This window comes from Falco punctatus (genome assembly GCF_963210335.1).
Source record: "Falco punctatus genome assembly, chromosome: 9".
In the NCBI taxonomy this organism is placed as follows: Eukaryota; Metazoa; Chordata; class Aves; order Falconiformes; family Falconidae; genus Falco; species Falco punctatus.
Window position 1 is genome coordinate 22,071,308 of NC_137589.1, and position 15,528 is coordinate 22,086,835.

At 38.7% G+C, this 15,528-nt stretch overlaps 1 protein-coding gene across 6 annotated transcripts in view; it reads left to right on the forward strand.

Moving 5' to 3' along the window:
* The window catches only part of PCDH15 (protocadherin related 15), an 878,455-nt gene that overhangs the window by 811,270 nt on the left and 51,657 nt on the right, over nucleotides 1–15,528 (forward strand). For all 6 annotated transcript variants that reach the window (XM_080401549.1, XM_080401544.1, XM_080401545.1 and 3 more), the window contains 2 exons: nucleotides 3,007–3,225; nucleotides 7,025–7,135. In XM_080401549.1, coding sequence (XP_080257675.1) covers nucleotides 3,007–3,225; nucleotides 7,025–7,135 — 330 coding nt within the window. The remainder of the gene's footprint in view (nucleotides 1–3,006; nucleotides 3,226–7,024; nucleotides 7,136–15,528) is intronic.

The following is a 15,528-nucleotide window of genomic DNA, read 5'->3' on the forward strand; positions in this document are numbered from 1 at the left end:
TCCGTTTATGTCTTGTGAACCATCATTGCAGGTCTTCAAGCTGTAAAAACAGATTTTTGCTCACATACCAAGAAAATGTTTTGCAGAAGAAATCAGTAAGTTGGTTGTGAATATTAGCAGAGCACACTAGGGCAAAGGGAAATTCTTCAAAACACCTTGGGTTGCTTTTTGTGGTCTTTATGGGTCTGTAAGTGGCCACTGCTGCTAGTATGTTAGTACTATGAAACCAGCACCATTTCATCATTTGGGATGAATTGTTCTGCATTTTATGAGATCCAGCTAATATGTTACACACACAGATCAGAATGCGTTCTCCCCAAAGTTTAAAAAATCCAGGCACAAACAATGCTATAAGGATTTATCAGTAAATAAATTTGAGAGGAAATTATAATATAAGAAATTAACACCCTTTAAGAAATGTTATTTTGGGAGTGTCATTTCTGTCTTGTGATCAGACTAAGATAATAAAATCTATTTCAGATTTCTTTAGACATGCAGAGTTTATATGCAGAAATCCTTTCAGAGTATCTTTTAGCTGTTGGGTTTTTGGGCTTTTTTATGTCGGTGTTTTCACTTGACTTCCTTTCTGCAGGAGAAACACTGTAAATGTAAGGGTCTGGGGTTCTGCGGTAGCTAAAAGCCAGCAAGATCCTCTTCCATCCTAATGGGTGCCTCCTACTTTGATCTTTATAGCTGGAGCCTACTACTTGGCAGCTTGTGAGAGAGTCAATCCTCTCTTCAAAAGTGATCCAAGAATTTTTATTTTCCTTTAGAAGTTAGAGTCTTGGCCAGTATATTTTTTCAAATAAAGCCTTGGCCAAAATATTTTTTCAAACTCCAAAAATAAACTTCTTTAACAAACTCTGCTCATTGTCTGGGATATATTTGGCTGGAGTTAATTGTCTTTGTAGTAGCTAGTTATGGGGCTGAGTTTTGGATTTGTGCTGGAAACAGTGATGAAAACACAGGGATATTTTCGTTCCTGCTGAGCAGCGCTAACACAGTGTCAAGGCCTTTTGTGCCTCTCGTTCCGCCTCACCCACGAGGAGGCTGGGGGTGCACAAGAAGCTGGGAGGGGGCACAGCCATGACAGCTGAGCCCAACTGACCGAAGGGATATTCCGACCATATGATGTCATGCTCAGCGTATCAAGCTGGGGGAAGAAGGAAGGGGGGAACTTTCAGAGTGATGGTGTTTGTCACAGTAGTGGCTGTGCTACTTTTCCTGGAGATGGCTGAACACCAGCTTACAGATTGGAAGTGGTGAATGAATTCCTTGTTTTGCTTTGCTTCCTTGTGTGGTTTTCCCTTACTTGTTAAGCTGTCTTTATTTCAACCCATGAGTTTTCTCACTTTTCCCATTCTCTCCCCCATCCCAGCAGGGTGGAATGCGCAAGCAGCTGTGTGGGGCTTAGTTGCTGGCTGAGATTAAACCATGACACAAACATACTGTTTGTTATCAAAAAGTAATCAGAAGAAAATTTTACATCATACAGGAAATGAGGTCATTTGATTAGGGTTTACATTTGCCTACCTGTTTTTAAACTGCCAATTAGCAGATCAGGTACTGAATTTCTTCCACTGCATTTCCTTTTTCAGACTTTTCTTGTCCTTTGCTTGTTAACTATGTCATTCCACGTTCTTCTTGTAGGTGATGCACAAACAGAAGATGGACAGGATTATAGGCTGCAAGCAGTGACAGCAGTGCATGGTTCCTGCTTAGCTAATGCCCTAGTTTTGCCTAGGACCTAACTGTCTGAATGGTGTGCCTTGTAGGCCTACTTGAAGTCAGTGCTTTTCTGATAGCTGTCTAGATAGCCTGTTGTTCTTGTAATTAGTAACATTAGTCAAGATTGTTCTGGTACCTGGTAATAATCTGGAGAACCCTTGAAGTTAAAATTACAGTTTATTATAAGCATTTAGTGCTTCTCTTTATAGGAGAGATGTGGAAAAAAAACCAGAAAAGGTGTCAAGAAAAGAAAGGGGAGGCAGTTTACAGTAATCTCTGTCTGTCATCTTTTGTGACCCCCAATCTGACTTTAAGGAAACAGTACAGATGATGCAGAATTTCCCAAAGTGTTATTGGTTTCCTGGTTACAGTTCTCCTGCATCTCTCAGGAGTGCTGCTACAGCTTCTGCCCAAAAATTGTCATGATGGAGATGTTGTGTCCATCCCTGCACTGTCAGAGTATGCTGTCAGATAGCCAGTGAATAAATTCCCTCAGCACAGTGCCAAATGTTGAGAGGGCACATCTTTCAGCTACTCGGATGTTCACTCCCACTGGAGATGAGTTCATCTGATCATTGTCCCTCTGTGTTTTCCTCTTGCGATCCATCATGCTCTAAGAGGAAAGTCTTACTCAAATAATTCAATATGTAGTATCAGCACTACAGTCTAAGAAAACAGCAGAGACATGGAGGCTAACTAGATGGAGCAGATGCGAGAATGAGGTTCAGAAATGATGCAGCTGGGGGGAAGGGGGTGGGATTAATAAAAGTGCAGTTTTTCCAAATCCCTTTTCTTTTTAATATTGAAAGGGAAGTCAAAAGGGAACAAAGAGTAGACTATCCCTCCAGCCAAAGAATTTCCCTAAGAAGCTGAGGAAAGTCCTCTAAAAATTACCCACTTTTGGAGTATCATGAATCTAGGCCAAAGTGGTCTTTAGGGATGTGTGCAGGTTAGTCAATCCTCTGCAAAGACCACTGAAGGAAAAAGCACAAAGCAAGCCATTTTCCAGGCTGCTGTCAATGGCATGGAAATCTTTTTGCCCCTAGAAATTAGGATAAGCTTCAGCTCACCTCTCCTCTTCAGTGTTTAAATTGTGTTCTGGTATCAAGTACTTTGGAGTTATCACTGACATAGGGATTACAGGGAATTACTAATATTCTTAAGTACATAAAGAAGAGGTATGTGCTTTATCAGACCACAGTTATTAACCCAGCTATGCAGTAATTCAAACACAGTTAATGAACTTGGCTGTAATAGTTTTCTTTTGTGACATTGAAGGTTCCTGGATGGCAAGCTGCTGGATATCAATAAAGAGTTTCAGCCATACCTGGGGCAGGGGGGACGCATCCTGGAGATCCGCACCCCAGATGTGGTAGCAAACGTCAAGAAACAGGCACAAGCCTTAGGCTACACAGAAGGCGCGTTACTTGCTCTGGCTGTCATAATCATCCTTTGCTGTATGCCGGCTATTTTAATAGTTATGGTCAGCTACAGACAGTAAGTACTCCTCCTCCTTTTTGTGGTAGCAACGTTGTAGAAGGGATGCTGCATTTCTTAGCAGAACTGCTTTGAAAATTATCCTTAATTGCAAGGAAATTATTATACAGAAAAATATTTTTAATTTTCTTCTCGTTACAAGAGTTGGTTAATGCTTGACGTGTGCTGCGCATGAAAAAAGAAAATGCACAGGAAGTGCATCTTGCTATTCTTTCTGAAGTTGTGGTGCAATAACGGTTTTAGAATACATGCCAAAACACAAGATCAAAAGCCAGATATTTGAAACGCAAGTGTAGATTCAGAGCTAAATGCCATACCAAAAAAAAAAAAAAAAAATTAAAAAGTCAGTAATCAAACTGTGTAGCTTGGGCAAAATAAGAGGACTCAACTTTTCTTGTTTAAATCCCAAAATACAGTTATTTTTTTCCCTAACTGTATGCTTCTTAATTGCAAATGTTTCATGAAGAATTGATTTTGTGCCATTTTAGTGCTATCTAAAGCAGCATACACCAGAGACAACCTTGATATTTCCACTCACCTCTTACAGACTCAAGAGGTTTAAGTAATTAGGCTAATAGACTAATTAAAAGATCAACATCACTAACAGGTTCCTCTCAACTAAGCCTTTTCAGGCCCACTCATTTAAAATCAATGCATTTGGACTTAAAGTCTCTATATTTGTTCTTTAATTTCTTCGCGTGAAAGATTTCTAATTCCACATGCATCCTCTGAGCTCTCAAAGAATTACCAATTATTACAAAATATAAATAATTCCATGCATCTTCCCCCGTAAATGGCTATATTCAACTTCTGTATATATTGGTCTGTACCTCCATATCTTTCTATCTTCATTTTAAAATTAGTGAACTAGCTGGAATGTAATACACCCTCATCATGGAAAACCTCTCTTCCACAGGACTATGTAGGAAGGAGTTCCCAGAGGCCTGATGGATTTTTTTGTTTCTGTGTAAAATGCTTTGGCATCTGCTCCCTTCATTGTGTTGAGGGCAATGAAGTGTCAGTGCCTCTGCAGACTCCTGCTGCAGTGTTGCATCAGTCTGTGGGAGGAGAGGGCATGGAAGAGCTAATATACATGTATTGCAGCAAAGCAATTACAATCTGAATGCTGCAGTGGATGTAATGTGGTACAATACACCAGGAGAGATTTAACCTGTGTATTTTTCCTTTCTGCGCTGCAGTTAGGAGTTAGCAAAGCAGTATGTTAGTCATCGTTTAAAAAGCCTATCCTACATGAAAAAACAACAGCCTGACTGAGACCACTTCCCTGTCTGACACCACTTTACTTAGTGTCCTTAGTGACACCAGAAAAACAGCCAGGGATAGCCATTTCTTGGTGGTTACTGCGCATTCCTTGGATTATATTTACATCTCAGTTTCTCCAAACAATTTGAGTCCAAGGAAGAAGTCCTTTTAAAGGAGTATGAAAGAGCTTGACAAGCTTCTGCACCATTGTCATGGCAGTGCATCTCAAAGCTGCTTTATTTCTCCCAAATTTGTATATAAAATTTGCTTCCAGTGAAACACAACTAAACCACTTAAACCTACAATTAGTTTTGTTGCTGTTGTAATCTGAATCGCCTGTTTCTTTAAGAAACCTGACAGCACTATATTTCCTTGACATCTGTTAAATTATCAATCTCTTTTAAAAGTTTAAGGAATTTGCTGTTTCATAAAAAAATTCACATTTTTGTTGTCTAGAAGTATGACTTGGAGTTGGATTTATAGGAGACCAATGTGAATAAACTGTACTTCTATGAAAAACGTATCACTGAGTACTGCCAAAGAAAATAAAAGGAATTTTAGTGTTAATATCAACACCAAACACTATCCTCAGCTTTATGGTTTGTTTTTGCATTACAGCCTTTTTTTTCCTTTTCAAAGGGAGTTTCAGTATTTTTCCTGATAACATTCTGGCAAAGTAGGTGCTCCAGTCTACCACTGATTGTAGAGATTATAGCGGGATAAATGTAACTGTCATACATAATGGAAATGTTTAGATTTTCTCACTGTTAAAACTTTTTATGTGCAGTAGGTCCATTTTTCAGTGCTTTCCGTATCAGTGATCAGCTTACTAAATTCTGTAAAAATAATAGTTACTCAAAACTTACTTAATTTATAAAATTTTCACTGTCAAAGTGCAGTTCGGTGCCTACCTTTATGACTTGTAAACAAGCCAGAAGTTATCGTTATTCTTTTCTATTAAATAATGTATTTGAAATATACTATCCAATACAGCCCCATAAGTTAACTATAAATAATGTATTATTTCCTAATCACAAAAGACCAGTGTCTTCTAAGTAGCAACCAAAAATAACTCTCCTTCACTACTGAAGATGTTTCCTATAGTGTTCCTGAAACATGTTAAAAGGAGAAAACAGTTACATAAATGTATCCCTAGTAGTCCATCTGTTAAAAAAAATCATAAGGTATATTCCTGTTTTCAAGTCTTACTTTTCTTTGTGTGTGTGTGTATGTACATGTGGCAGGGAGCTGTTTTCTGTAAGCCCAAAGCAGTTTTCCCCACTGTAATTCATGTTTATGCCAACTGCAAGATTGTTTCAAGAGTATCACAAATAGCAGCTAAATACTGTTCAGCTCTGGAAGTTATGATTCTTTAAACATGTAAATAAAAACATTAATTCTGTAATTTTTTGTGTGGAATAATGCAGTAGCATCTACTTCATTATTCCTGTTACGTTTGCTGTTTGGTACAATGGTTGCAAATGGAATTGATTTAACCTGCCTTTTTATCTTTTTTTTTTTTGTCTGCATAACAAAACAGATTCAAGGAGTAAGTACTTATTTTCAGCTTTGTTTCTAACAGCTTGTATAGGAATACCAACAGTCTACCAGTCTTTATTTTTAAGAGGAGGGGGTACCTGACATTCAGTAAGAGTTATTTCCTATACTCTAACTTGCTTCTGAACACCTTGTCCGGTGAGGTTAAAAGTTATTTACATGGCTACTGAGTGTATATCATTGTTGCATGCTAGCACACATTAAAGGTACCCTAGATCAGGACGTTGCCTGTTTCCTGAAAAGAAAAGTATTTCCATGGGTGTGGTATTCCTCAGCAAGCATGTCAGGCTGGAGTGCATAGAGACTTCCCTAGGAAGGATCAAGTATTGACCACCTTCAAAAGCAAACCGAGGTAGATCAGTCATGTCACCTTAGTGGCTCTCCCCCAGTTACACACATGAGGAGGGACCACAGGGTTTGTTTTCTAGTTAGAGAACAGAAATGTGTTTCATAGTGAATTTAACCATTTTAAAAAGCAGGTTTTTCAGGAAAACTGTGGAGACGGAAAATTCCCACCCAACTCTAATGAGAAAGGAGCTGTAAGTGATAATGTAAACTTTGCCAGAGACTTTGTTTTGTGTTTTGTGTTTAAAACTGGCACTTGAATGAAGCACTTGACCGAAGAGATTACTATCTCCACTATTAGTCTTTGGGCAGCCAGAACAGATAAACCTCCTAATGAGAGCAGGGTCAAAGGCAGCACCTGCGTTATTTCCTAGGAGATCCCTGCTCTGTCAGGGACACACTGCTGCTTAGGAGGTTTCAGTCCAGGGGGAGCTCTGGGATTCCATCAAGAGAGAGCAAAGAGCTGAAAAAGCCAGGAAAAGATTACCATGTTATTACTTTTCTTTGAAGAAGATAAGGTACAGGGATGTTTTGAAAACTGCAGGAAAAAATAGAAATCTCTACATCTTGGCATATGTTAGGTTATGGAGTGTCTCTAATGAGTATTTCTCCTTCCCTCCATGGCTTACCAAAGACGACAGGCTGAATGTGCGAAGACTGCGAGAATCCAGATGGCTTTACCAGCCGGCAAACCAGCAAGCAGTACTGCCAATAACCTCTATGAAGAGCTTGGCGACAGCACCATGTAAGTATTCCTTGTGGTACATCAAGAAAATTGTTGGTCACCGAAGCCATGATTCGCTTTCCGGGGGTTACCGCTTCATGCAGACTATGGTCAAAAAGGCTTTTCTTCATGAAGGAGTCTTCCCTCAGCTCCTTGGGATTCTCAAACATCCAGAAAATAAATAGGCCGACTCTGTAAGGAGAGAAAAAATAATTTAACCTGCAAATGGGGATTTCTTGTAGTGCATAGGGGAGTCTTTTAACAGGTTTTAAGTTGGCAAAAAGCAAATGTTATTTCTAGAGCAAGAGCCATTGCTACCCAGGTGAGCCAGGACTGGGCTCCTTGAGTGCCTTTGCAAATCCAGGCCAGCGTGCCACGTGTTTCAAAGCTGTTGACTAAACACATCTGATGGAATTGCTGCCCCAAAGCCCCATTTACTATAGTACGAAATACTCTGTTGGATGAAGTGGGTTTTTTTCTTGAAAATTTGAAACTGTTTCAATGTTGAAATGAAAGATAAAGGAACTATCAAAACAGAGAAACCACTGGCAGTTCAGTGAATATATATTTTACCTATTATATGCTCATAAAATAAAAATATTGCAAAGATGCTTACCTTTTCATGCTTCTGTACATCTGAAGTTTATGGACCCCAACAACAATTTAACTCTCAGTATGGAAATATTACAGCAGAGAATAGCCAATTAATATTTCTATCATACTGCGTTGTTTTGTTGATAAGCTTGCCACACTTACTCATCTATGCTTATATTTTAAAACTAAGTAACACTGAAGAGCGTATGTTTGGAGGCAGGTAGAGAGCAAGCCGCTGGTTGTGGTGAGGATTGCCCAACTCCTGCTTTATTTTCAGTCATTGTTTGTTTTGCTCAGAAAGTTGAAATTTTCCAGATGCTGTGACTGAGTTTATAAAATCCTAAGGAGGCATGGCAGAGTGTATCACTGCTGCTTTAACCCTTGGCCATCTGAGTCCAGCTTCTGTGTTTGAAATAATGCCAGAGCCTGAGCTTTTCTTTGTAAACAAAGGAGCTATACTTGAAGCAAGAATATCCCAGGGCTTTTGCCTTTGTGAAGTGTTACTGCTTGGGTGGGAAGGGAGAAGTGTTACTGCTTGGGTGGGAAGGGAGGAAAATCGTATGTTTGACAGTAGCATATAGTCGCATTTTTGAATGTGAGCACTTCTGCTTGTGAACCACATGAGATCACATCTGTACACTTACACATACAGTGGTGTGCCCTGCTGGATAAAGTTCCTCTTTCTTTTGCATTTAACGTTCTACTGAAATTAATGATTCCCTTCTTCTAATTTTACTGGCAGTGATGTAAAGCTGATTATCTGTGGAAATTGGATATCCCAGTGGAAGAGTATGTAGTTTGTACTGATTAATACCTTATGCTAAATCCAGAACAAGCCTCACTGCGCTGAGCTTTTACCTGCGCAAAGGTTTTTTTATGTTTTAGTACCATAACATATAGGTGCAAATTCACAGATCTGCACTATTGACTTTGAAGCTTAGATCTGTGTTCATTTTGACTAGTTTTCATTGCACCAAAAAACATGCCATATTGAGAATATTTTCTCTCAGATGTCTGCATACAGCTAAGATATAACCATCATGCTAAGAAACTGATTAAACATAAACTAGCAAAAATCATTACAAGGTAAATGAAAATCCATGGGATTTTAAAGAAAATAACATACTTCAGTAAAAATAATTACAAGTTATCTTTTTTTCTTTTTGTCAAATATTTGATTTCAAGGCACGGGTATACCGTAGAAATTATTATTTAGGAAATAACTTTTAATAACATTTTTTATGAATTTTAGTACAATATTTCTTGTCCATAGTTGTCCTAAGACAGTCATCTTTCATTTGCAGTGCTGCCTTGTGTCTTGTTTTCTTAATTTGGTGTTTATAGCAAATGAAATGGAACTAAGCTCTTAGTTTTAAATCTGCCTTGTTCTCATATTTTCATTTTTCTCTATCTTTGGATATATAGGCATCAGTAAGTAAGCTCATTTCATTGTCTTAATATTTGTAGCTAGTAGAAGCGCTAGTTAATTTCCTTGCAGTGATTCCCATTAAACTTTGCAATCCAAAATGCTTATTTTATTTGTCCATTGATCAAGTACAGGAAAGACATTTACTGTGAAGTTTTGATACTTCTTTATCCTATTATTGGAAGCTGAGATGAAGTACGATTGCTGAACTTGAATGGTATTATTTCTAAAGCCAAATAGTCCTACTACCTTAAAAAAAACACCACAAAACCAACACTGCATGCACAGAGGTTTGCTTTCAGTTCATGGACTTAAGATCTCACAATTGGATGCAAATAACATCTTTCTTGTCTGCTATTTATGATTTCTTGCAAGGCAAGTACACTTCTTTCAGTTTATAGAAATGTGCTTCAAACCAGTAAGCTAATGTTTCTCATTGAGTAATACACATATTTATAAACAGAAAAAGACTGAAGGGTAACCTCATCCTTGAGAGGTCATGTGAAGTGAGGAAGGAACTGAGAAGCTTTTGAAATAATCTGTTCCAGTAGCATAAAGGTTATGTCATCTTGCATGAGCCTTCTACTGGAAGGTTTCCTTCAAGTTCAGAATCATTTATTTCTCTCACCTCTAAATAGATTGAGGGTGTTTGACCAACCTCAAAGTCCGCTGCTTTAGAATAAAGAATTAGTTTATTATTAGTATGAAGTCAGTTATTTTTCATGCAGTCACATTCTGCCTAAAGGCAAGCCTTAGGCGTACTGTTTTTTTGAGGACTGCAGTGCTTGGGGAGTTTGTTCACTGGTATCACCTTTTGTGGCTTTCCTGTGTGTTACTTGCCGATGCGAGAGTGATCCTTGTACTGTGCGCAGTGATTCTTCTCATCGGTCCTCTCAGGTCCCTGTGACGATGAGGAAGCTCTAGTTTCTCTGTGTGGGTAATCTCCCAGTCAAAACAAGAAACAAAAGTTAAGAAACAAATGTGTTCAATTACTAAATACAAGCCTTTGGGGGACTTTCACATATTAAAGGATATAGAAGAGATTTAGAATCTCTTAATTAACTCCTAACCAGTGTCTAGTTATTTAAATCTCTCATTAACAGTTTTGCTAGGAAATACTTAAGCACCAGAGGTTAAATTTCCATTAATTTAGATATAGTGATATTTTCTGAGATATGAAAAAAAAACCCACCAAAAAAGATGGAACAATCTGATCAAGAGGTCTAAAACTTTGTCTTTAAACATTCATGTAATCATGGAACACCTAATTTTTCCTCTACTCCTTTGTTAATAAAGCCTAGCCCTTTTTTAATCTAAATTCCAAAAAATATGGCTCAAAATTTGATAGGAACAAGACTTAGAATTTTTAACTCAGAAGGTTTTGTAAAAATATTGGACAGCTCTAAATCACTAAAAATAATTTTATACAGTATTTTGTGTGTGTGTATGTATGTAGAAGTCATTGCTACTTGTTCTATACTTCAGCTGCAGTTGCTTAACTGCAGAAAATGGGAAGGTTTTAAGTAAGGCATTCAAAATGTGGAGTACCAGCGTTAGGCAGAGGTAGTGAATTTGTAATGAATTGTACAAAAGTGGAATTCAGTCTTTATATCCTGTTTCTACCATAATGTTCCCTTATGCTATCATGTTCTCACCATGGCCTGTCTTATCATATGTATTTAAAATTTCAGAGGGTTTTTTAGAATACACGTCCCTTTTAAGACTGGATTTTTTTTTTTTATTTTGGAGGGTTTGGGGTTTTTTTGCATCCCCATCCTAGACAGCACATGTGTTTAGTTACAATAAATCTGTACGTGGCAGCAATGGAAATGCATTTTGATTCAATCTTGTTGCTGATGAGGGTAATCTTCTCTTTATAAGGATAAGGATTTTCATTTTAGCTCTATCTGACATTGGCCAATATCTTGAATTTTTCATAGGTTGGGTGGAAAATTATTTTTTTTTCAGACTCAGGTGATCATTATTTAAAATAGGACTTTAAGGACACATTTTTCTAGCAGGCAGTTCGAGGATATTGATCTTAAAATCAGCTCAGAAGTTTGTGGTATTAAAAATATTTGAGGAAGGTAGGTTAATGAGGCACTTGGAGGTGCTAGATTAATTCCCCAAAATAGTAAAACCTCCTACTTTTGGTATAGAAATTCAGTGCAGTCCAACTGCAGGGTTTTTTCATTTGGTTTACCATGATCCAGAGATTAAATTCATGCACATATTGATACTTCTGCATTAATATGTGTATCATAAATGCAAGAAACAATGCCCAGCTTGGTAATTCTTTAAGACTTGGTGTCAGGAGAATGGTCTGAGTCTGATATGCATCTCAGCTGACTGTCTTCAGCTCCTCTTGGCTGCCCCACAGAGACCCTACAGGTCTATACTTCAGATGTGCCCAGGGGCACCTCTGTCTCCTGCAGCAAGTTTCAGGCTTACTGTTGGCTCGAACCACAGTCCTCATTTTGTGTGTGACCTATGGCCAGTCTTAAAAGGCAATGCAGGCACACTTAAAGACTGCCTAATCATGTGTGTATTTTATAGAATAGCAAATTTTTGATACACAATTATTATAGTACAGGTTTAAAGTAAAAATCCCCATGTATGTTCTGTGTTGGCTGTGTGCAGTATGGCACAGTGCCTCTGCCATTTGTATGATGGAGATATGATTATACATACGTACAGTATACATACCATGAGACCATATTATCTCACAGAGAAATTGTATCACATAACTACACAGCATTGATGTTTTGTGTCACTGGGGAGATAGGGTTAGTATTGACTGACATTTTTGAAATCAAAGGAATTTTTTTAAGAAGAGGTTAACTTATTTTTGAACTTGCCCTGTAGCTGAAAACTTACTTTATTTTTTCTTCCTCCTCAAGTCCTTCTCCCTTAAAGAAGATGTCAAAGTAAATGTCTTGCCCAGTAGTGTAGTAAATGTGATCTTTCTGTTGGATAGCAGTAGTTTGCTAGAATTAATTTAATGGCTCTGATTCATATCATAAGGTTTTTTTTCTCTCTCATAAGTATCTATGTCCATGCATGTTTCCTCACATGTGATTATCTTCTTTTCTTTCAAGTCTTTTTCTTCTCTACCATTTCCAACAAAGCAGGGGAAAAAAGTCAGTCTTAGAAGAAGGAGACCGTCAGAGAGTTATAAGCAGCTTTGCTTCCCGTGCTATTGAGGCTCACAAGCAATCTAATATCAATGGATCTTTGAACAATAATCTCCCCAAATCTTCAAGTAACATTACTTTTTTATCTGATGAGAACCCATTAACTACTCAAAACCCATTATATATGGAAGGTGTCACTCAAAGTCCTGCTGCTGCTGGGTTTCTACGGAAAAGAAACGATACTCTAGATACTCTTTCTCCTTCAAGACTAGCCTTGAGAGATGCCTCTTTGGGAGGCAGCCACCGTGCGTGGACAGTACCAGCTCACGTTACTAAAAGACACACGCCTGGTTCTCTGAGTAGGCCAGTTATCATGGACCCCATTCAGTGGCAACAGGAGAGACTCAAAGCAGAGAACGAAGGAACTGAAAACCAGCATAGCAGTGTTGATATTAGCAGTCCGCTATTTCAGAAAATAAGTGGCCCCAAGTTAACTGTAAAAGAGAAGGCAAGACAGTTTGAGCAGCAGGCTTTGCAGGAAATGAAGCAAGTGAAATCTCCTGATGTGAAATCCATCCGATCACCAACACACAGCATCTGTTTCCAAGAAGGAGAGAATGGGCTAGAGCAGTCTCCTAAAAGTGTGATTGCTTCTCCTTGCCTTCGCTCTTCTCTATCCTCTTCAACACCCTGTGCTGAAGTAGTTGAACTGGAGGCCTCTGCGGTTCCCTCTGTAATCATCACTCACCACGACTACCCTGAAGAACCTTCTCCTCCACCAGCTCGCAAACCAACTCCTCCGTCTTTTAGGATAAAATCAGTTTGCCAAAGTTTTCTAGCTCCTCAGACCAAAGAAGTTGTAGAAAGCATTCCAGATCCACCTAAAATTCCCCCACCCCCACCTCCACTTCTGCCACCTCCACTGCCACCACCACCTCCATCCCCTCCTCTGTTGCCATCACATCCTCCATCTCCACCCACAGTTTCTCCTTCTTCTCCTTCATCTCCTTTTAGCGCTCAGCACCTCTCCCCTGCCAAGCATCCAAAATCCCCTGCCAAACAGCCAGCTGTACCACCACCGGCCACAGTGCCAGAGCCTCCTCCCCGTAGGGAGCTGAAAGGTATTCTTAAAAACATTCAGAATTTAGCAGCAATCGAAAAGTCTGTGGCCAACATGTATAGCCAAATAGACAAAAACCACGTTCTGCCCAAGCACGTTTCTAAGCTCAAACTGGTTGCAACACCAGAGCTGCCAACCCCAGAAGCTGCGGCTGAGCATAACCAGCAGAATGGCAACTTGAGCTGTGTTGTGGAAGAGCTTGAGAAACGCTTTCCCTCTCAGTCGACAGCACTGTAATATTTACAGTTGGATGTTTTCTGCATGTAACATTTTGAGTGAGATGACTCTAATGCAGCACATGGTATCTGCCTCAGACTCAATAAATTCAGACTTTTTCCCTTTCTCTGCTGTGTAACACTACTTATTCAGCCCTGATCCTAAATTGAGAAACATTGTCTTTCCTGTTCATTTGGAAATTTGTAATGTACAATAACTTTACAAGTTGTTTTCAGAGATACATCTTACTGTTCTATGATGCTGGTTCTTAGTCTGTTTACCAAAAATTCTTGGGGAAAACTGTCCATTTTTACCCAAATATTGGTCATAGACAGCAGAGGGCTTAATACTGCTTTATGTTAAGCAGCCTTCACTGTAGGTAATATCAGTAAGCAGAGTGATTTTTCTGCAGCTGTAATTGGAATCTCTTGCTTTGCCCATAAAATGTACCACCTGGGAGGAATTTTACTGTCAAATATTGGATGTCAAAGAAAGCAAGTACTGGTAGTAAGCAGGCTCAGCAATAGTGAGCTGGAGTTATTGCAGTAATGCATCTTCATCTTCTGTAGGAGATGACACAGTGCTGTGCTCTGCTGGCATGCTTTGCTGGCATGCTTTCTTTCAGCTTATGTTTGCATGTCAAGTCAGAAGAAGGGTTTTGTCTTTATTTGTCAGTAAACCTGGCTGTCTTCCCTCCTGTTACCTCTGTTCTGCCTTCCATTGCATTTTTTATATTGTAACTGCATCTTGAAAGTTCTTATTTTGTAAATTTCTTTAATGTACAAAACATGTTGTTTTTTATTTTGCATGTACATGTTGTTGTTGTCTCTCTTAACTTTCATGCTAGTTTGCCATGAGCTTTGCAGCTGAAAAATCTCGCTTATCTTAAATTGTAATAAAGTCACTCTGATTAGCGCTACCAAGTGAAGATTTTTCGAATATTTATAAAATTCCATGTAATATGGATCTACTTACTGGCTGTTTTGCTCACAGTCAATTTAAATCAGGCCTTCACATTAAATATGATCAATTAGAGTAGATTAGCTTGCCTGTAGAAAAAAAATGGTAAGTAAAAGCAGGTTTGGCATTTAAATGTTAGTTTGGCTCAACTTGCAGGTTTCCTGTTAGTCTTTTGCCAAAATCCAAAAGTTTTGTGTTTATATATGACAGGTTTTAAAAACATATTCGGAAAGGCAGATACTGCATAATGAAGAAAAATTAAAACCCCAATTTCAAATGTTGTAATTCTGAGCAAAAAAGGTAATTATTTATCAGACTGTCTAGAGATCTTCAGCATTTCCATGGTGCTTGGCTTTTTCTCTTTTCTCTTTTTTTTGGTTTTTTTTTGTTTGTTTTGGTTTGGTTTTGTTTGTTTTAAAATCTGCAGTTAGAACATGTATGGATGCTTCAGTCGGAAACTGCTGAAGGTAGTTTCGCTGTCTTTGTCCCAGCGCCAAACTCCATGAGCTCCCATCACGCAAGTTTCAGTGATACATTTCTTTACTTAAAACTCCTGTTGGGCTAGACTGTAGTTCCAAGACACGTATGGCAGCTAAACGTATGAGGGGAATGATAATCGATCATAGCATTTTGGCTGTAATAGAATCTGTATAGTTTATGAGATGCACACGTGTAGAATACCTGCCAATGATGCTAATTTCTCCAAGAGTGGCACAACTGAAGCACCAGCAGCAAATTGTCAAAGCTCAGCAGCTATTAGGTAGAGAAACATCTAAGATTTAAGAGTCAGAATCGGAAGATGGTGACATGTTGACTTCCTTCTGTGTGTCTGCCATGGTCCTGGTATTGAGACAGTGGGACAGTGGAAAGTGCAAGGATGAGCATGGGGAATCACCGTGCTAAGCATGTTCGAGTGGATCAACCCTTAAGACAGAGATCTGAATTGAAGTACACAAATCCCACT